This window comes from Haplochromis burtoni, unplaced genomic scaffold (genome assembly GCF_018398535.1).
Source record: "Haplochromis burtoni strain Fernald_Lab_line unplaced genomic scaffold, NCSU_Asbu1 Contig_111, whole genome shotgun sequence".
In the NCBI taxonomy this organism is placed as follows: Eukaryota; Metazoa; Chordata; class Actinopteri; order Cichliformes; family Cichlidae; genus Haplochromis; species Haplochromis burtoni.
In genome coordinates this window covers 1,593,117-1,616,796 of record NW_024582472.1, presented here as the reverse complement: position 1 = coordinate 1,616,796, position 23,680 = coordinate 1,593,117, and the positions used below count along the sequence as shown (strand labels likewise).

Genomic DNA, 23,680 nt, shown 5'->3' with positions numbered 1-23,680 from the left:
TATATATATATATATATATATATATATCCTGAAATTCACTCCAGTTTTCTGTTTGGTGAACTTAATCATATACAGTACACAGCTTTTTCTCAAAGTTGGGGCTAGGTTAACAAGTATATCCTTCCAGGTATAATAAGCAAGCCCTTATAGAGATATTATATTGCTGTCATTTTCATGCCTGCACCATAATCTGCTGCCTGTAACATCTGAAACTGCTAAAATAATGATCCTATAGAGAAGTCCATGCACCGCAATAATGATAAACCAGTCTCATCAACACTGTGCAGTAACACTGACATCCATGTAACAAAGAGAGGGCCTCCTTCATTGGTTATATCATCATCAACTATTCTTAAAAAGCACACAAAAAAACAAGTTTTATAAGACTCTCAAATTCTTGTGATATTGAAAAGCTTTAGGCTTTCGCATCACTGTCAGGAAATCTAATAAACGCTGGTCTGGATGTGTTGGATGTTAGACTGATCAGTCTTACGGGTAGTCCAGTAGCAGCACTATGGGGTTGAGTTCTTTTCTGGGCCGATAATAAGCCCGCAGAGGGACGATGAAGTTGTAGAGACCATTTCCGGCCGTCTCTGCAGACACTATAATCAGCTTATTCTTGAAGCCGTATGCCTTGGCATCCTCGAAGCTGTTATGTGTGCAGCCCTGGATGGAGACAGACAATTCAACAGAAATTTAGTCAAGGTCTAGTATTCCTGTGCGCTTAGGAAACAAACCACAGGGCAGTTACTTACCACGGCGATAAAACAGATGTTTAAAAAAAAGCGTTGATTTTGTACTGTGAGTTTTCATTGAGTCTTACCTTGTCGAGGCGAAGGCAGCAGAACGGAGCTTTCTGTGGTAGGAGGTGGCACAGGGTTGGAGAGCTGCCGATGTAGGGTGAGTTGGGGGGATAGCCCTTCACAAAGCTTGTGGAAAAGAAACAGAAAAAAAACACTTAAACACTCAAAGAACTCACCTTTAAAGCTTTAAAGAAATATCAGGCAAATATCAGCGGTGACATATTTTAGGATATTATGCGACTGGTACTTTTTAACTTTATTTAAGGAGATTCTGAAGATTCTTCTACTGTTACAAAATTTCTGTAAGCATCACCGACTCCCTCTTCCTTCTTTCATCACTACTTTATAATATAAACTAAGTGAATTATCACCAGTTTAATGTTTCTTCTTTTCAGTTTGTTATTAGATTCTGCAGCTGCTTTACTATAATTACAGATGTTTATAAGCCTGAAGGACTAATTCCATTACAAAGTTTATTTATTTTTAATCAAGTCTTGATTGTGTGTCCGTTTGGTTCTGTGCTCCTTGATTTGTAATGGGTCAGCTGCAATTATCCTAATGAGTTTCACGATGCCCTCTAGTTTGCCAATAAAAGAAATTCCAGCTGATCATAGATGTAAACCTACTGATCACCACACGATGGCACTGTGGGACCTTGAATTTTCTTCTATGCGGCACTGACAACTCTTAAAAAAGAAAAACTACTGAAGCGTCAACGGGTGCAGTAATGGAGGCACACAGGTCAGAAGGACCATGTTAGGTCCACCTTTATGAAACTCACCATTGTCTGGGTCTAACAGCTGTTGGTTTTCATGGGCTGAGGGATCAGTACCTAATCTATCCTGAACTTATCTCACTTTTAAGAAACCGCATAGACGGAGAAAATAAAGCACATGGGCCTTGGCCTACATCTGACGTGCTAAAACCCTTTCAGGGTGACTCTGCCTGGCTAACTGATAAATGAGCGCTAAGAGCAGCAATCAATACAGGGACACCATACAAGAACCTCACTTGAGAAAAAGTGCTATCCTCACTGACATGATGTACACATTCATCACCAGTACTTCACATCTAATAGCATCACGACACACTGATTACATGCCTATTTCAAACTCATCCATCTTTGATCCTACAACAGCTGAGAGACAAAGAAGAGAAGGGGAGGTGAGATCAATCAAGCACAGAGCAAAGGATACCACGGGCACATTTCAGTTTAAAAAAAAAATACTTACTCTGAACCTACAGAGCCTTCCTCATCTGATTGGTTGGTCTCATCCTCTGACTGGTCACTGAGGAGGTCGCAGGGCAGGATGGAGGAGGAGTCAGCGATTTCCAGAACGGGGGCGATGCTCGGTCGGCGGCTTCCAGCTCCATTCTCTGTTGGGAGGGCAAGTTTGCCGGTTTCCTCAGGAGGATCGGGATGCTGCAGGTCAATGGCTACGGTGCCTGGAAATCATGTTGGGTTATATTATCACAACTGTAAAGCTATATAGAAATAGCTTTATGTATATATTGAGACTTTTCATTATCTTGGCCTGTAATATTCCTACTACTCTCTTGAGTCTCAGCAGTTTGACCTTGAGGAGAAAATGTATTGCTTTCTGAAGCACAAAGCTACCATCTACCATGAAAAGCATGCATATAGTAATGACTTAGCATATCTGTCAGTAAATATATCCCTATGATGTATGATATACATCATATCATAAATATGAAAAATGGATAGATCAGTTATATCAAGCACAATTGTTTCCAACTAGTTAGGATGCTGTGACGAAGAAAGGTGATTAAAACAGAATGCAAATATTGGCATTAGCGTTATTCAAAGCTTGTGTTTATTAAAAAATGTACAAAGAGAACAAATTGATCAATTAAAAAAGGCTAATATTTGCAGAGTGTTGTTACTTAAAGCACCCTAACTTATTTGGATACAGAGTTGTACAAGATATGTGGCAAAGATATATGCACAATATCAGATTTGATATATGTACATATACATATATCATTCTGCTGAAACATTTTTAGGCTAAGTGTGAGGTGTTATTGTGCAAATGATTCCAAATAAAATGTGTGAATAATAGAAAATTGATGCCTCATGCACAAACTTACCAAATGAAGTGGCCTGATCAACTTTCACAGGTTAAAAAAAAAAAAGCACAACACAACAATGTCAGCCAACAAAGTAAAAAAAGAAAACTCATGCTTAACAGTCAGTGAAAGCATAAAGCATCAGCAAGGCAGCCCTAAGCATTCAGAAAGGCCCAGTGTGAGTGCAATTTAGAGTAAACCACAAACAAAGCATCCATTTTCTCTTCTTCTATGGAAACCGTTTCAGCCATCAGATAGTGAGCCTAGTAAGCACACAAACAGAACCCTCCCATCTTCCTATTTTCTCTGCTTTCTTTATCAGCTGCGCTTTTTGTAAACATCATTTATTCCTGCCTGTGGCTTTCAGTCTTACCCATGCTGGCGATGATGCTGTGCACAGGTAGCCTTGAGGGGGCGTCATAGAGCCCGGAGACAGGCAGGCCCTTGTGCTTCTCCTCTTGCTTGAAGATGAAAGCAGAGTTCTCTTCCTTGGTGATGTTGATGTAGTAGCAGGTATCGGTGGCAGCCATGATGTGGCGAGGTCCGGGGTTCAGGAGGATGCTTTTGTTGTCCTCTCTTTTAACTCCAATCAAACACACGCCATACCTGACGATTGAAATCAAAATGACACAAACATGGTTTTTGCTCTCAGAGATGTTACTCTAATGTGAAAGGATCTTACTCTACTGAGCTAGAAGAAAATGTACTAACTTCTTGTGGGCGTGGAAGGAAGCATAGGTGAAACTCTTTCCGTCGTACTCCCCAAAAAACTTGCTGTCACACAAACGGATGTGGTAGACCTCGTTTCCAGAGCAGCGTCCATATGTCCTCTGCCACTGCTCCGGTGATAACTGCCCCTCCCTGAATTTGTATTAACAGAACAATTCATTCTGATGTTTTGTGTCCAATAGTCTTTTTGCTACATGCTACATTCTTACTATATTTTAGACTGTGATCTTAAACTCTGGCGCAGAACCAATTTGAATGTCAGAGAAAGAAGACATTTAAATCAAATTGCACTTTATTTGTCTCTCGGTACTGATAAATCAAACCTTTCATGACCTTTTCTGACTCCGTTTTCCCCAGCCTCCTCAACTCTAGTCACAAACAATATCAGGACACAACAGGCTTTAAGGTCATTGACGCAAGACAGATTGTGTACATCATAATTATATTTGAAATCTGGCACAAATTAAGTCTTCTCTCATCTTGTCTAAGGCACAAACTGGGGCCAGTTTCCATAATGGAAATGAAAATGGATGTGTGTCTCCTGCGGACTGAACAGAATGTGAAAAAAAAAAAAACAGCCAGATTTATGGCCTGACAAGAAAAAAGTGTAATGTTCACTGACTCGACAGTGACAAGTCGGGGCAGCGGTGACAGTAGAGTAGTGAGATTGTACCGAGTGCAGTCTGTGTAACTGTAAAGACTGTGTGCAGAACACACAGTCATCCTCCTCTCAAATTAATCCCAAAGAGAGATTTAATCTCTCCACAAATATTCAACTCTTTAGTCAAAGCGAAGATTAGAAATTTTACTGAATAGAAACCTTTCAGAGAAGCTGAGTTGCTATGTAGGCAGAAACAAAGACATTTGTTGAGTAAATTCTTAAGGAGTAAAAATATGGTTTTTATAGGTCTTATTAGCTTGAAATCCAAAAACAATGTCCACAGGCTACAACAAACTATGTCTTCTAGAGCAATTACAGAACTCACAGATACTTAAAAAACTACACAGGGATTCCATTACTTGTTTCCTTAAGTATAATACTACCCATACATGCAGATTTAGTTTAATTGCCAAATAATTGTTACTTTATCTGGGTAATTTGTCTTACAGTAACACATACTTACTGGAAAAATACCAAATATGGTTGGTTTAGTGTAGGAAAATGAAAAGAAGGAGGTGTTGAAATTAGACTTTATCCCAAGGAACCAAAAACGTCTTCCTGTTAGCAGGACTGGAAAATCTAGTCTAATACCAGGTAAGCTAAACTTTGGTTGATTGGAGTATGAGAGAAATATTGCTTTTTCCCAAAATAATCAGGCAGCAGTGCTAACCACTGCATCATCGTGCTGCACTGATAAGTAAATTAAATGTATTTTTTAAAAATTGTATAAAAAAAAAAAAAGAAAAGAAAAGGGGAAAGAATAATAACTGCAAATAAATGTTGGCGGATACTCACTGTCCTCTGGAGGTGTGAACCAACAGCGTAATTAAAGTGGACGTGGCTGGACACACACAGTTGAGTGCCAACATAGCGTACTTGAACTCCTCTTCACATACTACATGATCTGATTAAAAAGGAATAATTGCAAAAACTTTTCATATTAAGAAAAAGTCTGGCCTGTGTCTCAACAACATGCCAAATTACTGTTTTTCAGAAGCTATGAATTCTTTGCACACTCACCAGCAAACTTAACATGAAATTTATTTTCTGGTTTGAGAATCTGTACGTAGAGAGGGCAGTTTGGAGCAAAGTCTTTTGCAGCCCATGCCCTCAAAATAGTCTGGTGATCCTGTGAGGGAGCAAAATTGTGTTATTTCACTTGTCCAGTGGCTCATTTTCATCTACAACTTCCCTGGCAAATATCAAAGGGAAATAGGGTGTAAAGGGAAACTGCTTATTTGAAATAATCATTATCATGACACAGTTTAGGATGAGACTCACAGCTGCCGTTCGGTCGACTTCGTTCCTGCTGCTCAGGATGAAGCAGGCCTCAGCATCGTCCATCCTGACAGATTGGAAGAGACGCACAAAAGAGAGATAGAAAGGCAGGAAAGAGGTCATTCAACCAGGTGTGAAACACCTCATTTTAACAGATCAGTGCATTAAATTAAAGCCAGGCATAGATGAGCGTTAATATGCCATTACAAAGGCTCAAAAGGTTAAAAGCCCAATTAATCTCTGAAAACACTACCGTATCAGAATGCAGTGCTTGCAACACAGGAGCTGCTTCTTCTTTTTTTTTATCTGCTTCCACCTCACCCTCCCTAGCATCCTCTTCTGTCACACCAACCCTCTGCATGTTCTCGACAGAGGTTAGTCATTTGAAGGTAAGCTGGCTGTGTGGTCACATATCAGTGTGTATGAAATGACACAGCACCTGAACAGCTGCACATTAAAGAGGGCATCTTGGAAAAGAGGAGGGAACTTCTGGACAAACTTAAGACTTTTCAAAGAAAAGGATATAGGGCTGTAATTCAACATCTGCAGCCGAGCTACGAGATACGAATGCTGCGGTTGTGCAGTAATGGGTTTGATTGACGAAAACAAAACTGACAGGTCACAATCTCTCTCGCTGCTTCTGTGCAGAGTTTGCTCTTTGAAGTGAGGAGATGATCGATGTGGAGTAAAACTGCATTACACTGAAGTGAAAGCAGAGGCCAGCCAAGCTGATTTGTAAGTATCTCACCCTCTAACTGCACTTCAATGGCTTTGCATTGCCAGTTGAGAAGCAACACTTTAAATTACATTCCAAGTCGTATCCAGAAAATAAAAAGAATAAAACCAATCAGATTCAGCTCTACTGAAATCTGAACCTTTCAGAAAGATAACGCACAAGAGCTTTGTTTTTAGGTGTTGGTCTTAATATGTGCATGTTATGCGTTTACTCACTTGGCCCTCATCAGGTCCTGGTCTTTGAGAGCAGATCCTTGCAAGTAGATAACCCTCTGGGACCACAGGGGGATCTGGAGAATTCGACGAACTTGAATGTCTATCTCTGTCGGGCACAAAATCACCACATAATAGTCCTAGAGAAAGAGAGAAAAAAACAAGAAAATTAAAATCTACAAAAAAACCCAAAACAAACATGAAATACAAAAACCCTGGATAAATCTATAAAAAGTGAGTCAGTCAGTCCAAAGTGTATATATAATAAAGCCATGCAAAACATTTACTTTCATCCTGCAAAGAGTTACAGCCCCTTGAAGTACACAGGCATGAGCTGACCTTTGATTTTTCCCCCAGTATTTTTAAACCCTCATAAATTCATTGGTACAGGAGAAAGTAACATACATTTTTCATGACTGATGAACACATTTTAGCTCTGACAACTGCAACCAAATCAACTTTACACCCATTCCAATGTCAAGATTCACAGGCAAAGTGCTCTTTTTTTCTTGATACCAAATGTTGAGGGGAAAAAATGATATAAAACAAAAAAGCTGCAACTTTTTCACAGTAAAACATCCAATAAAGTACAAAAATATTATAATATAAAAAGTTATAATATAAACCAGTACCTTAGTGGCATGGTAGCTTATCCAGCTCAATATTCATCAAAGTGCACAGCTTATTGTGTTACTGTGTTGTGCTGTATGTGTGAAGTACAGTGACAGTGAAGTCTTCTTGTCATTGGTCAGCTGTACTGGACCAATTAATAACAATTAAAATCCACTGAGAATGACAAATATGACCTTGAGCACAGTTTAGCTGAAGACCTATTAGGATATCATTGCACGGAGGTTTCACTAAGTTCTACCAAATACTGCAGGAGGAGTAGTGATTCCTCTGACTTATGAAAACAATACATACAGTTCATCTGTCCTTCCATGGGCTGAGCGAAAAATCAGCTGATTCTTAGGCTGGCAAGTTGAAAGGTTTTGCCTTATTTTATATTGAAATAGTCACTGTGTACTACTGACTTAGCTAATTACACAACCGGTCTCATGTCTCATGCTCATGATTAAAGCATGCAATAGAAATATAGAAGATATAGTGGAAACAGTGGAAATAAGCAAAATAGCAGCATATTAACATATAATTTGGTCTTTTCATTGTACCTGTAATCTGGGATGAGCGTAGAACTCATTGAGGAAATCCATCAGCAGGTCTATCTTCAGCGAGCTGACACACAGCACCACGTGCTTCTCTGTCTGCGCCCGATGTCGACTATAGTTCCCCCCCAACTTCTGGCTCTCCATCCACAGGTATGCTAGTTCTTCAAACTGACACAATGACAGCAAAGGTGGAGTGATGTCAAAAGCAGCAAGAATGAAATAAATAATAAAAAATGAGATAGATTTTCTGTCTGGACACAGATGGAGTGAAAACTACTAGTGGAGTAATTTGGCAGCAGTGGGAGTTCATCTCCACTTCTCACTCCATTTGCTCCACAGGGACAGAAACTTTTTGAGACATGTGAAGAGATGAACCTGTTCACAGTCTTTAAATATAAATAACACAGTATATATGTGGACTAATGATGCAGCAAATGTGAGCCAGGATTTTGACTGGCACTTGCAAACTTCTTCTGCAGCCAAAAAAATGTCACAGAAGCGAAGGACCAAATTAGACTTTTACGAGCTGCAGGCCAGCATGAAAATGTCATTTAATATCTGATGATACCCACACAAAGGTCATCACTGACTGCAGAATATTAAAGAATTCCTTATGATTAAACAGACCTAACACAAGGCTTACAACAAACCGCAACCCTTCACTGCACTTTGCGAATCGCTGGTTTTTAATTTAGCACAGAGTCGGTACCTGTAGCGGCAGGACCACCAGGGCAACACAGATGAGAATGACCACCAGCAGCTGGGAGGGCCAGATTTGTGGCGTGACGTCCCCGTAGCCCACGGTGGAGAAAGTAACGATGCAGAAATAGAACGAGTCAAATAAGGTCAAGTTCTTCCCAGCTCTCTCTAGATGCTGGATCCCACAAGCCCTGCATAAAAACGAGGAATCATACAATGACACCAGACAAATGTCCTACGGGTAAAGATAATTAAAATATAACATACGAAAGGGGATATATTCTACTAAGGCAATCTCTTTCACTATGGTAATATAGTCATGTCTAGACTGGATATTACAATTCAATTTGACCAAGAACAAAGGCCCAAAGGTCAGCCCAACGTGGGCTTCTCCTCAGTATGGCATTTAAAGTGACACCATGATTGTTCTGTCAGTTTCCTCTGACTGCTCATTAGGTGTTTTATTCTTTTTTTTTGGATAAGGTGGACAAAGTCTGGGGCTGGGGGAAAGTGAATCAGAGCTATGATGTCAGAAATAACACAACTTTGATTAAATTCACTGTTTTAAAACAAGAAAATCAATTAACAATAAAGAAAACAAGGTTATCAATACAATAACAGTGTTTGTAGGTCTGTTTACTCTGACGCTGATCATCAATGCATTTTTATAAGCATTTCTTTTTCCAACAACAGTAGCAAATATGTATCTCTTTCATGGATACTACCTCTTAAAAAACATTAACCAATAACCAACCGTAGCTCACAATGCCTGCTTTCAACAGATCTTTGAATAGCTACATGTTTTGCTTTTTCCAGTTTTCGTTTCTACAACAAATATTGCTTCTACCAGATAATAAGCCATGCAGACCACCAACTGTGAGACGATGTTTTTGGGGTTACGTGGTACAAGGTTCAGAGAACAGATTTTGCCCCAGCGGTCAGAGATGCACTTCAGTGACTAACAGCGAGAACAGAGGCTGACTCACCCGGTGAAAACCAGACACAGTAAGGTGCAGATGAGGATGAACACCTGATTAAACATGGCAGAGTGGGTCCTTTGGATGGCACGATGGAAATCATTCTGGACACAAGAAAAGAGGTTCAGTGCATTAGTCATACCGCTGATTGAGAAATATGACACATTTTCCAATTGTGATAGCAAAAATAAACAATTTCTCAAGGACAACTGGACCAAAATATATTTGCAAAACAAAGTATTAAAAGGGCATCTGCATCACACGTACAAATTCCTTCCAAACCAAATTAAAATCATTTCATTTAATTAATCAAAGCTCAGATCTCTTACGTAACTGTAGTCCATTATTTTACTAACACACAAACTACACCAAAACGAGTGCCCTTTCCTCTTTGGAAGATTTTTTTTATACTCCTATATTAGCATACTGTCCATCTTCCAACGTGGCAGCTCACGACTCATTTTCACTTGCACCTTGTTAGCATGTTCTGCCTGCCACCACCCCCCTGGCCACAGATTCAACCATCTGCCACCTACCGTCTTGGCATGTAGCTCTTACTCTGTCTCATCTGAATCACAGCAAGAGCACACACTGCACCAGGTGGATCCAATGGAATTGCTTTGAATTTCATGTACCTGTTAAACCCTTCTGGGCAACACTAATACTACAACAACAGATTTCTGTGAACTCTGTGTTTTATTAAACTTCGCCGTGCCCACACTTGTACTTTTTGCTTTGGCTCGACTTGCTCTTGATATTGGGTAGTACTCTAAACATATACTGCTTTACTTGCAACTTTAAACAATATACACTCATTATCCACTTTGTTAGGTACACCTTGCTTGTACTGGGTTGAAACCTCTGTGCCCTCAGAACTACCTTTATTCTCTACGAAATAGATTCCACAATGTGTTTGAAATATTCCTCAGAGATTTTTGTCCATATTGATACGATGGCAACTCATAGTTGCTGCAGATTTGTTGGCTCCACATCCATGATGGCAATCTCTGGGAACTATGGAGGCCATTTGAGTACAATGAGATTATTGTGATGTTCAAGAAACCAGTTGGAGATTATTTGAGCTTTGTGAGATGGTGTGGTATCCTGCTGGAAACAGCCATAGGAAGATGGGTATATGGTAGTCATAAAGGAATCACGTGATGAGCAATAAGTGATAAGGGGCCCAAAGTGTGCAAAAAAGTATTTCCCACACCATTACACCACCAGCAGCAGCCTGAACCACTAATATTGACACTCAGACTTAGTAATGTTTCTTCCAGTCTTCTTTTACTCAGTTTTGTAGCTTCAGTAGCCTCAGTTCCCTCGGTGTGGCACCTGGTGTGGTTCTCGGCTGCAGTAGCTCGTCTGCTTCAAAGTTAGTTTTGCTCAAAGATGCTCTTCTGCATTCGTTGGTTGTAGCAAGTGGCTGATTGAGTTACTGCTGCCTAACTAACTGCTCAAGCAGTCTGACCATTCTCCTATGACTTCTGGTATCAACAGGGCATTTACACACTGAGCACTAATGGTCAATGGATATTTTCACACCTACCCTGTGTGATTGGCTGATTAGAAATTTGTATAAATGAGAAAGTGAACAGGTATTTCTAATAAAGTGGACCAATGAGTGTAGGGCCACGATACCTGCCGTGCATGCCGTGCACTAGCCTCAAGAACATGCAGTCAATTCTAAAAGAAAGAAAAAGTGCTTGCTTCTTCCTTATGCTAGCTTCTAGCGAGAAAACACAGTCTGTCTGAAAGCCTACTGCAGCGTAAATATGAAAGTCTGCTGTTTGATTAAAAAAACATGTCTTTTGTTTTCTCCTAAATACGTCAGCTAAACATGAATAACATGGCTTGTGTTAGCTTTGTAGCCAGCTAATTAGACAGCAGGCTAATTTATCAAAGTAACCACTGTTACTGCTAATAATGTTACACAGATAAATGTAGCTTCAAAAAGATATGCTGTTTTGTGCACATATCAGTGTCGACAAAAAGAGAGTGTCAGCTAACCAGAAAGAAATGAATTAGCCTAGTCAATTAAATTCTGTTTTGTTACATTGTATCAACCCACTGAGCACTTACACAATGTTACTCATGAGCTCTAATATGGCTGCTAGAGGGCAGATAATTTAACCTCAAAGCCCATAGTAATAAAGAAAACATACAGTTTTGTTTATTCTCTCTAGTACAATCAAGCTTTAGTGTGTAAGATGCAACACACACTTTATTTACATTGGCAAAAAACTTACAATCATATTCTCCAGAGCACCTTTGGCTAGCCAGCAGTTAAGAAACACAGGGACGAATATGTCTCTTAATCGATGCCAGAAAATCTTAAAGAAGAAAAGAAAGAGACAGGGTGAAAATATACAGTATATTAGTAAAGCGATATTTAGTTAACATACCTCATATATAACATGAAGTTACAATCCCCAATACAAATAATAAAGAAATTTAGATGCATTAGGTAGTTTCTCATTAAATTCAAAATTGTACATATCTGATATTTGAAGATCTTGTTTTGTGGACAAGGCGAACTGATTAAGTTACTCACTGTGATTATAAATGGCACTGTGTTGATCATTTCCAGTATGAAGGAAATCTGGAAGATCTGCTCCCAAATGTTTCCCTAGAAAGGAAATTAATGGGAAACAATTTAATGAATCTGCTGCAGGCTGTCTGCCTTCGGTAGATGGAGGACATCAACATAAAACAACACCATGTAGGAAAAACAACAACAACTTTCTGTGCTAACGTCTAAAATCTTTGTTCAGAGGAGATGGTTCTTTGAAATTAACAATTTTAGTGTCAGTATCTGAATATAATACCTGACTTTGTGCTTAAAGCATTCAAATGTGCTTGTTTGTAGTTTTTGCCTGTTATGCTTAGCTACTGTGCTTAAATGTAAGATACAAAGTTTAAAGTGAAGATAAAAAGGTTCTAATATATATATACCACTTAAATCTCTTTTCATAATGAAGGGTTTACATAATCGACTGTATGATGCAGCCTCTGCTCATTTACACGTGTGTTACATAATGTCTCTGTGCACTATAATTCCATTTGGTATTATATAGCAGTGAATGAGAACATAAGTAAAAATATATCTGCATATATTTTCACTGTCAAGGTATAATGTTCAAGAAGCAGAACACTATAAATTTACGCTTGTGTGAAATGATACACTGAGGAGGTGACACTGGAAACTAGACATGTAAAAAGCAGCAGTTTAAGATAAAAGCCATCATCTCCAAATGCCCATCCATACAGACTCCATCACACACATATCTCAAAACCACAATATTTTGAAAGGCTTCACCATCTGAGGACAAAATTTAACATCGGCATGTGTGACTCATAAAGTAAAAGCAGTAGGAACCCTGTTCAATGGAACTGAAGGAAAGAAGAAGATAAAGACTGCATGTAATAAACCCGAATGCAAACATCTGAGGATCTCAACAGGAGATGAAAGCAATGGTGCAACTTAGATTCAGAGTCAGGGAAAGCTGTGGGAGATGTTCAAATCCAAACTAATAGTGTGTTCATTCCTAAAATCTTAATTTCTAAATACATTAACAGATGAAAAAGTAAAGAAAAAAATATGGACAGTATGTGATGCTGCTCAATTCAATAAATATCTGAGAAGAGCTATTACAGCTAACTGAATGGTCTGTTATGAAGATATGTTTGTGTGGATTGTAAAATGTTTCAAATATTCTGTCTGCCATCAGATATTCTGTATTTCTATATACCGTGCATTTCACTAACACATATTTTTGATATTTTTTTTGCAATGTGCACAATCCTCCTTTTGCATGCACAAGGACTGAGAAAAGAAGTGCATACTCAGATGTGTCACAGATTCAAGGAAAGCTGAACCTAAACTCTTGACAGCTACAGCGAAGGGAACTGATTGTGTTCTGTGGCATTCGGCTGGTTCGGGGAGAGAAGATTAGCTGAAAAACCAGTACAATAAGTGATCATTGTTATCCTACGATAAAAAAAAATGCTTTCCTGATGGGAGTGATCACATTAAATGACCATATCATCACCACTCATAAGGTACCAGCGCTCACTTAATGGTTTGATCAATATGAAAATGAGCACTCAGCTGAGCCCCTGTGGGAGGTTTTAGGTGGATGTGCTTGATCGCACCCTCCAAAATCATCAAAACACCACACAAGGGAATAACTTTGAGAAAAATGATATTTAAATCTTTTGGTAGAGTTCCAGCAACTTTAGAATCAATGCTAAGGTTTGCAAGGCTCGCAAATCAGACCTAAATACACTTGTGATGCATCTTTCTGTCACGTGTTTGTAGACAAAACACAAACAGCACTTTAAGCTCTGTAGAGCCTTTATCTCAACTTCTTTCTGAGACAGTGTGCTAGATGTCTGAGTTGAAAATTTGCAGCAAAGACTGCTGGCTCTGTGATGGGGCTGTCTTTGGGGAATGTAAATGAGGCTGGAAAGTGAAAGCTGTTGGTTCGCAAGACAGGAAACAAAGCGTTGGACTTAGATCAAGAAGCTGCAAGAGGACAATAAGAATTAAAAAGATAAAATTTGTAGTGTGAGTCAGTCTCTTACCTTGTAGCTGAGATATGTGATAAGCATAGTCTCCAAAAAACTGATTAAGGCCACTGTCACCTGGAGCAAAGGGGAGAGAGATAAATGAACCCTGCAAATGCAGACTCTTCTCGGCCTTCAGCGGGGAACGTCCATACTCTGCAGTGTTTTTATCTAATAAATGGCTTGTGGTGTTTTTGGGCTGAATTATGCATTGAGACTGAGTTCATGGAATGGAATTTGATTTATGCACACAGAAACGGTATTATGCTCACCTGTATTGCCCACACAGACTCTCGTCTGTTCACCCAGAAAATGCGTTCCCTGTCACAAACAATGTGAAACTTTTACTCACACTTCACTGCATCTGCATTTATTATCAACCTTACTATTGTGCACCACTAATTTTACTATGGAGTGCCATGTTAACATGAACATACCATTTGATTTGTGGTGGCTCTGATGTATCATTCCAACCATTGCTTCGATTCATTGCACTGTATTACGGACAGGAGTAAGGAAAAGATAAACACAGAGTAACAGTTTGAACGTCTGAATGGGAGGAAACCCGTCTACTGGGAGTCAAACATCCACATAACTGCATAGGATGAGCAACTTTTTCACATTGTTCATATAAACACGCACACAACATGAGTAAAATTATATAATCACTATAAAATAAATAACTGTTGTGAAAGTAAAAAACAGAATATTTCACATATACTTACAGTGGCGAGAAAAAGCATTTGCCCTTTCCCTGATTTCTTTGTTTTTTTCCCTGAAATTGGGAAGTGGCAAATACTTCATGGTACTGTATCCTTTATGCTTTATGCTCTCCTGACAACCTTCAGTGAAACCCTCGAGATGAAGAATCTTATTGGCCAGTCTGTTATAGTCCAGTACAGGCAGCACTAACCTAACATGTTTATCTGTGAGTCCCCAGAGGCAACTGCACACAGATGGGCCCTACCAGCCACTGAAATAAGGATCCTCTATGAGGAAACAGAGCTAAGCCATCACGCTGCAGTCACTTACATTTACCGTTTTCTACAATGGAAAACAAAAAATATATATTTTGGAAATTGTTTGGAATTGCTAGATTAAAATGCTGTAAATACACTTTTCCTAATGTGCAGACCTGTTAACAACAGACTTTGGTTGTGACAGCTGATATTGGGCTCTGTGAAGCCAGATAACAGAGGGAGTGATGGACTAATAAAGTAACATTACACATACATGGCTTTCTTTTTATCTCACTCATTTTATCTCAGCTTGAATGTTTTTTGTGCGGTAGAGTTTGAGTATCTGGAAGGACTGCTTTAACATTTACTTACCCTGTGATGACATGACTATCACCCTTTTCCTCTTTCTTCTTTTCTAGCTTTTATTTATCCTCCATTTTTGATTTTTAATAAAAAAGAATTACTATGTACAAGTGGAATAGGAACAGTGATTGAATAGGGAGAGGTAGAGTCTCACTCTCACCATGGGCTCCCATTTTTCTCCTTCAGATCTTCCAAGCTGACTCTTAATATGTAGAGGGCACAGGTGAGAATCTTCAGTGAGAAATTGAACAAGCGGATCCTCAGGCCTGTGGAGCAACAACAAAAAAAGCTGGAGCTTAAATTGAGTGACTTAAAGAGGAGCTTGCTTACATCTTTTCACATTATTCACAGGCTCAGACTTAAAGCTCTGTGTTGACTTTTTTCCACTCTTTTTTGTGTACACTTTGTCTGCAGTCTGAAGTTCAAACAGAGACTGCTGTCAACAACAAATCCAGCAAATTCTCTTCATCATAGCGAACTGCTACTGCTCAAATTGTGGTCGTTTGGGTGCATAAAATGCTTTTACCCCTGAACCATAACTATTATATTTCCATGCCTCTACAGCAGCCTGGCACACCTGATTTTCCATGACGCACATCCTTCAAATCCTTCAAGAAGAACACAAAAATAACACTAGCACTTTTGTATGCTAACAATGTGCAGAAGCATTACAAAGCAGTATGAATGCCTGGTGGGCTTGCATAGAAATAGCCATGGGTGTCACGGTCCTGGGTCGGTGACCCAGTGTTTTGAGTTTCTTGTGTCTCTGAGTTTTTGTATTATGATCTTAGTTCTCTTTGTTGCCCCAGTTTATTCTTTAGTCTAGTGTCTTAGTTTGACTTTCTTGTATTCTCTTTAGTTTTCTGAAGATTTAGTTAGCCGCCCTCTGTGTCTCCCTGTTATTTTTGTCTGTGTTTCTTAGTTGCTCTGTCTCCCCTAGTCAAGTCTGCGTCTATGTTACATTTCCTGTTTTACTTTGAAGGTCTGTGTCCTACGTGAATGTATTGAGTTTCGCTTCCCTTGGGTCTCGTTATGTCCGATTTCTCCCAGCTGTGCTCCCCTTCTGTGTCTCATTTCCCTCGTTATTTCCCAGTGTATTTAAGCCCTGTGTTTCTCTGTGTCAGTGTTGCAATCTCCCTCATGACTGTGTGCGCCTCCGTGTGTTTCCTTGTGAGTCAGTTCCTTTATGCGTCCCAGTTTAGTTCCATATTATCTTGTATCGCCTTAACTTCCGTCAGCAATAAAGCTGTATTTTGAGTTCAGTCCTGTTTTCCCGTGAGTTTGCGTTTGGGTCCTCTCCTGCCTGCACACAGCCTAAACATGACAATGGGTGATAATAATGTTTATGAAGTCACAAGGTTTTTTTTTGTGGACATAAGTGTACTGATAAACTCACATACAACCTGCTACATACAACACTAAATAATACACATAAAAACTAAAGCCTGGCAGAAGATGACAGAAGCTTTTTTTTAAATCTAGCAGTGTCAGCTAGCCAGTCAGTCATCCAGCCAGCGAGTTAGCTAATCCCTAGTGACACGACCCCTTGCGATGAAGCCTGCGTCAGTGTTAAAAAGGTTTGAAACAGGGCAGACAAACAAACAACAAATGGAGCAGAAGACCCCCGCAGCACGATGTGACATTTTCATTAAAACCTGCTGTTTTATGTCAAAGACTATGGCTGCCTAGTGACAACAACAAGCTGAGCGAACGAAAGCAGAGCCGGTAACGACATGTCCAACTATATATGGGAGAGTTCCCATAGTGTACATTTTTATAACTACATGCAAATGAACAGCTTCCAGACACAGTGCACCAAACTGCTGAGTCATGCCAGTGTCTTCTTTAGAGACAATGTGGCATGTCCTAATGAGAAAAACACTGCAGCTCTGCCTCATCTCTCCACAAATGAGCCATATTCTTCTGTCCACGCTGGGTCACAGCTTGAACACTTAAAACCCCAACAATGAGGCAGCTAATGTAATAATGAAAGCCCCAACTGAGACACAAAGTGGAAATATGTCATCATTGGCTGTCATTTCCTTTATTATGCACTTATTATTCATTTGGCTCAGAAAGTATCTAGCAGTAGCAAGCCGCTTACCATTTTCACTCTAAAAGATAGCATAGTTTATGGTTACTTACTTGACCTTTGGTTTTTGATGAAGAAAAGCTTTAGCCTCTCCTTGAAGGTGTTTTCGTTCACATAGAACTCTACCTGAACCCTGTGGGGGCAATGCAGAAAGGTTAAGCATAGAAGAAAACAGTAACAATATGCTGACATTTCCCAGAAGTCTTCATGTTTCGTACGTTTCACTTTATTGTGATTTTTCACTTCTTGTCAACAGAATTGAGTTTTTTTCCAGTAAACTCCAGCCAGCAGATCACATGCAAATCTATACAGACTTAGAATAAGCTGTATATTATTTTCACTAATTCTGTTACCCAGCATTTACTGTCTGCCATGTACAATAACAATATTGATCACAAGTACATTCACATCTAACTTGAAATTCAAACGTACAGCATCTGCAGTCATTAATGAAGATTTATGTAAATATACTGACAATCTCTCGACAGCGACTGCGAAACTTCTCCACATTCAGAGAAATACTTTGTTTTAAAGTATTTTTTTTAATTACTTTAGTGAGATATTTATTCAAATTGACTAATTTGTTCTGTGAAAAGGGCAAAATAGGACTGAATCATTTCTGATTGCTTAATATTTCTAAACATTTCATAAAATTTGTAATATTTATTTGCGACTTTTAAGAGTGCCAACACATTCAGCACTCTGAAACCTTGTTTACAATTTGAGAGACAATCAGTACCTCTGGGGTCTAGCCTTATTTCTTCACATAAATAAGAGAGAATACAAGTGGAGAGCCCGCTTTATAAACAGCACCAAAAAAAAGCTTCCATTAATAATTGACAATTATCTCCCTATTAAAAACTATAGCACTTTAGCAATGCTTTTTAAGTGGTCACACCTACTATGACACATGCAAAGCTATTAAAGATTTGAGCAGACATAATGGACCAAACAATCACTTAAGCATGAATGATGACGTAGCTACAGAACTGTGGGTAGGTTAGACAATTGAAGGTAATGAGCCAGGCCTATTGCCCATTTCAGTAATATACAGAGTTTGTTGTCAGTAAAGAACATGAAGGGAAAGTAATAATGGTCTTACAGTCACAGCAGGGACCCTTGCAGCTTTCCACCTTGTCTGACAAGATGAATACAGGGTGCGAAAAGACAAGGGAGGAGAGAAGCGAGCTAAGGGGCAATTACAGCAGCCTACTCCAAAGGGACTATGTGTGTGTAGATAAAGAGTGTAGGTAGGAGAAAGAACATGATATGAGCCATTTCCCAGCTAATCCCCTCTCTCCTCCTTCCGTATTGCCATAGAGACAGTTTTCAGTGCAGGAAATGTTCACTCACGTGTCTGTGTGGCATGCTTTCCTCGCACGAGGAATTAGTCAGAGACAGACGGAGCCAAATGCACACACCGACACACATGTAGAAGCCATCATCTCCAAATGCCCATCCATACAGACTCCATCACACACATATCTCACTCACTGGTATCGGTCACCTAAGAAGCTGTAAAAGAACTTATAAAGTTGAATGAAAGTTACTAGGGCCTTTTATTTACCCTGTTGCCTATAAGCACATGGACAAATGTGAACAGAGCAAAACCTAAGCCAACCATTGTTGTAAGGAAAAATAAAATTTGTGGATTTACAGACTGATTACTTATTTATAAAACTTAAATCTTGATTTAAGACACGACTAAAGGAAAACACAAACTGAGTACATTAATACTTAACTGAACACTTTGGGAATTACTCATTTAACAGAAAAAAAAAGCCCAGCAGCAAATCGAATACATTCTTTACAGAGAGTAGCTCCTTTACAAATGAAAAGGCTGCAAAGTTTTAATTCTAGGTTACTTGATTATTTAAGTTTTATGTTTCTGTAAAATACTACAGACACAGCAATCGGCCAGCAAGGGACCGGAAAAGGCCAATTTCCAGCAATCTTGGCTTTGGGTATTTCTGATTTTGAGCCGGCCTGCTTCATGCATGTACAACATGTGTCCTGTGGTGCATATAAATTGTCACGCATATTCACATCCACAAAAAAACATGTCTTTAGCATGGAAGCTCCTCACTTGGAGGGAAGGCAAACTTCACCAAAGAAAATCATGGAGGGACCATCATAAAAACTTCCTAACAATAAACCTAATCAGACACTTAAATCACCTTCACCCAGCTGAACATGGACATTTTAAGGAGGCTAATGGAGGCAAAGTGGTTAAAGGTAAAGATATCCAAAGATGGAGATGAGTGAAAAGGGAGAAAAGGGTCAATGTCATGTTATCTGGTGAATGTATAAATATACTGGAAAATGATGTAAGTAACTGTAATCTGATGTGTTATATAAATCTGTTGCAGCTACTTTTGTTTGGTAAGCTCAAACATGCCAGGTAAAGGTGGGTGTATAGATCAGATTTTCATGTAAGTATTTATACCTCTTTCTAGTAGCAGAGCATTTTCAGTTATTTAAGTAAGAGAAGAAACTGTAGTTTGGGGGACATTATAAAGTATTTTGGATTGAAGAAAAGTCGATTTTGTATATGCTTTGCTACACAAAGTACACAACAAGAAATATGTCAACAACTAGGACTTTAATATGCCATTCAGACATGTCTTGCATATGGCTCTAGCTTTCCATTACTTTCTTAAGACCAATGGCTCTCAATTTCCATGTCATAAAGTTCCTGAGACTATATTTAAAAATGACTTAACCCAACATTCAGTAGTCTCAAAACTGTGCATTTGTTCTATAATTTCAGTCATTTGAACCATATAAACAATATTTTACTGACAAAGATTCAGAATACAGTTCTAAGCTATGGTCCTATCACAACTGAAAAAGCAAAAAATGGACTTGAATAAGAAGCTATAAATTACTGAATTGCCTCTGTGGATTTTTTTTTTTAACTAGCCAGTCAAAATTACGCCTTACAGCACTTCTCATCACACTTATTTCTGTCCACATAATACACAAGGATAAACATTTGCTGTCCTTACCTTTTATCGTGCTTATAAAACACTTCTGACCAAGGGTACAAAAAGGTCTTCTTACACATAAGGTGGCTGCCAGGAGCTGTGAACCCACAGCAATACCTTTCAAGTACATACTCTCTTTCCTTTGGCATCTCGAGTCTGCAAACAACCACCACCAATGACTGTAGGGTAAGATGATTAGTAGTCTGTATATCCAAGGAGTCACACAGTGTTCACAACAGACAATAACTTTAAGAAGATGCAGTCCCTTTGTTCGCACACAGGATAGATGCATCATATGACCTTGAGTCCTCAACTAACAACTCTTTACGGTATATAGAGCTTCAACACTAATATATATACATATATGTATAGTATTGAGGTGGCACACAAACAAACACAAATGCTGTTTACCGTGACCGCTGCCTGTGACAGGATTGCAATTTTATGAGCTCCTCGTGTGAGACACTGAACAACTACAACTGCTTTGTAGACCATGTAAATAAACATCAAACAGCTTGTTGACCTCGGGATAATCAGACGAGCAGAACAGATCTGTTCAAAGCCCCATGCTCATTCTAGATAAAAAAAAAAAAGAAAGAACAAAAAACTAATTCTGTCTAACAGCCGCCAGATGCTCTGCGCCATATGGAATATGTGTGAGGGTTTTGCAGAATCAAGCACAGGCAAACACCACAACAAGACAATGGGGGTCGTAATAGTCACTCAAGAAGGAGCCTACAACAGATATCAGTCCTAAGATGGTACTCAGATGCTTCATGCTCTGCATCTATTGCAGAACCCAATCAACAGCAACCTTGCCTTGTATGTTTTAGTTTGCAGTCTGCCAGTTGCAACTAGTTGCAAAGAACCAAATCTGTAACACATCAGTTTGATTATCCCTGACCAACCAGGCAGCCTTAGTGAAGCGACCCATTAATTCAAGGTTTCTGATCATAACCAGGCCACAGAATCACTATGCAGACCGTTAATGATGCATCTTACCTGTAAACAGTGTTAAAAAAAAACCTCTTTCACATCACAGCCTTAATACAGTTTTAGATTTTCTGATGGCGGATTTGCTCTGCTGCGCCTCTGACAAAGCAAAGAGTTGAAAATAGAAAATGTCCTATTCACCTCCCACTAAAGTGTTCCTGATATAAACGCTGCAAGGCTTCTAAAAATACTCCTCGAATAAAAAGCAGTGGCTTCATTGTTATTCTCTACTTCTATCACTCTGAAGCACTCAAAACTTCCCAATTGTTGCAGGTACTTTTCCAAAGCCTTATTATAGTGCAAAGATAGAATATGGACTTCAGCTCAGACGCGACTGTGTTAACTGTGAAGGCAGCTTATCAAATGGACACTGAATCCACAATCCTCAAGAAGGATGTGCAAGTGTTTGTGTCATAATCATCTGGAGGGGAAGCCTTCCTCACTAACTTTAATAGGACCTGTGTGTTCAGTGGATAGACAAGGGAAACATGAAAGGGCAGGGATGGTGATTTCTGGTTGTCTATAGGATATGTACAACTTGTAAGCTGCTGCACATGAGCGTGGGTGTTGTGGACCGCTGACGGACCCAGATTACACTGAATGGTTTTGTTCCTAATACTTATGAATGTATGAGCAAACGTTAGTGCAATGAAGCCTTAAATAGGCATCTGAAAGCTGCTTATTCAAAGCAACTGTCATATGTCTTTCAAGGTTTATTAAGGAGTTCTGACACAAATGTGCAGCTTTAAGATTGCTGCCTGCTGTGCTGACTGTGCTGGTTTTGTAAAACCAAATTCATCCTCCTCTTGACTGAATATTTCAAGAGCATTGTAGCAATGTTGTTTGTCGAATAGTTTCATAAAACGAAAGCAACATCACATAAAAGAGATCTTTCTTTGTCCGCAGAAAACGAAAAGGTACAAAATGTTGAGGTTTTTAACAGGGTACTGCTCAAGTGCTCTAAGTGCAGAAATAATTTAGATCTAGCCTCCATGTGTGAGTTTTGATAATCCTTTTCTATGAAAGAATCAGAATGTGCATAAACTCCAGATTTACAGAAGTCCTGAGTTTAAGGCTTAGCACTGTAAAAAGTGCAGAGACCTCAGTGCCTGGATAAGACTTAAAAGCACAAGGTTGTCAGATTGGATAATGGCACTGGGGTGATGTTAAAGGCCACAGAAGGGTCTAATGGTAAAAAAAATAAGTTATTCATGAGTTGGATTTTAAAAAAAAGAAATAATGTCAAAATACCCTAATAATGTCTTTTTGTAGAGGAAATACTAACTTCATGAATTTCCCTCCTTTGCAAGAATTGTATGAAAATGTTTCACAGGCAAATAAAAATGCAGTTAAATATTGTTTGAATGTTTCATTAAATTGTAATCATTGAAAGAAATGGTTAAGTAACCACTGCACGGTGTCAACTTCAATTTAATTTTATTTATATGGTGCCAAATCACAACAACAGTTGCCTCAAGGTGCTTTATATTGTAAAGTAAGGACCCTACAATAATACAAAGGAAACAGAGAAAAACCATAATCATCATATGACCACCTATGATCAAGCGCTTTAGTGACAGTGGGAAGGAGAAACTCCCTTTTAACAGGAAGAAATCTCCAGCAGAACCAAGGTCAGATTAATAATAACAAATATGAAATGCAGAATGTATAAACAACATAGTGAAAAAGGTAATTAAAGAAAAAACACTAAATGCATCATGATAATCTCATAGCAACCTAGACCTATTGCAGCATAACTAAGGGAGGATTCAGGGTCACCTGATCCAACACCAACTATATGCTTTATCAGAAAGGAACGTTTTAAGCCTAATCTTAAAACTAGAGATAGTGTCTGTCTCCTGAATCCAAACTAGAAGCTGGTTCCACAGAAGATGGGCCTGAAAACCGAAGGCTCTGCATCCCATTCTACTTTTAAATACTCTAGGAACGAGAAGTCTGTCTGAGAGTGAAGAGCCATAAAGGGGTGATATGGTACTAAAACGTCATTAACACAAGATGAGGCCTGATTATTTAAGACCTTGTATGTAAGGAGCAGGATTTTAAATTTAATTCTGGATTTAACAGGGAGCTATTGAAGAGAAGCATTACAGGAGAAATATGCTATCTCTTTCTAATCCCTGTCAGTACTCTTGCTGCAGCATTTTGGATCAATCGAAAACTTTTCAGGTACAGGTAGAACATCCTGATAATAACGAATTACAGTAGTCCAGCCTAGAAGCAATACTAGTTTCTAGTTTCATTCTCAGACACAATGTTTCTAATTTTGGAGATATTGCGCAAATGGAAGAAAGCAGTCCTACATATTGATGATGCGCACTGAAGGACATATCCTAGTTAAAAATGA

The 23,680-nt window shown here is 39.0% G+C and overlaps 1 protein-coding gene across 8 annotated transcripts in view; it reads right to left on the bottom strand.

The window, feature by feature from the left end:
* Positions 1 to 23,680, bottom strand: part of kcnt1b (potassium sodium-activated channel subfamily T member 1b) — a 72,104-nt gene that overhangs the window by 18,554 nt on the left and 29,870 nt on the right. For 4 of the 8 annotated variants that reach the window (XM_042223441.1, XM_042223440.1, XM_014335672.2 and 1 more), the window contains 20 exons: positions 17,389 to 17,468; positions 15,404 to 15,509; positions 14,359 to 14,415; positions 14,194 to 14,242; positions 13,940 to 13,999; positions 11,907 to 11,981; positions 11,602 to 11,685; positions 9,362 to 9,456; positions 8,386 to 8,566; positions 7,680 to 7,844; positions 6,511 to 6,647; positions 5,563 to 5,626; positions 5,302 to 5,410; positions 5,077 to 5,185; positions 3,603 to 3,752; positions 3,265 to 3,497; positions 2,913 to 2,933; positions 2,036 to 2,249; positions 824 to 929; positions 494 to 666 (listed from right to left, as the gene is read on the bottom strand). In XM_042223441.1, the coding sequence (XP_042079375.1) occupies positions 494 to 666; positions 824 to 929; positions 2,036 to 2,249; positions 2,913 to 2,933; positions 3,265 to 3,497; positions 3,603 to 3,752; positions 5,077 to 5,185; positions 5,302 to 5,410; positions 5,563 to 5,626; positions 6,511 to 6,647; positions 7,680 to 7,844; positions 8,386 to 8,566; positions 9,362 to 9,456; positions 11,602 to 11,685; positions 11,907 to 11,981; positions 13,940 to 13,999; positions 14,194 to 14,242; positions 14,359 to 14,415; positions 15,404 to 15,509; positions 17,389 to 17,468 (2,268 nt within the window). The remainder of the gene's footprint in view (positions 1 to 493; positions 667 to 823; positions 930 to 2,035; positions 2,250 to 2,912; positions 2,934 to 3,264; positions 3,498 to 3,602; positions 3,753 to 5,076; positions 5,186 to 5,301; positions 5,411 to 5,562; positions 5,627 to 6,510; positions 6,648 to 7,679; positions 7,845 to 8,385; positions 8,567 to 9,361; positions 9,457 to 11,601; positions 11,686 to 11,906; positions 11,982 to 13,939; positions 14,000 to 14,193; positions 14,243 to 14,358; positions 14,416 to 15,403; positions 15,510 to 17,388; positions 17,469 to 23,680) is intronic. The other 4 variants (XM_042223442.1, XM_042223443.1, XM_042223444.1 and 1 more) reach the window with 1 other exon arrangement.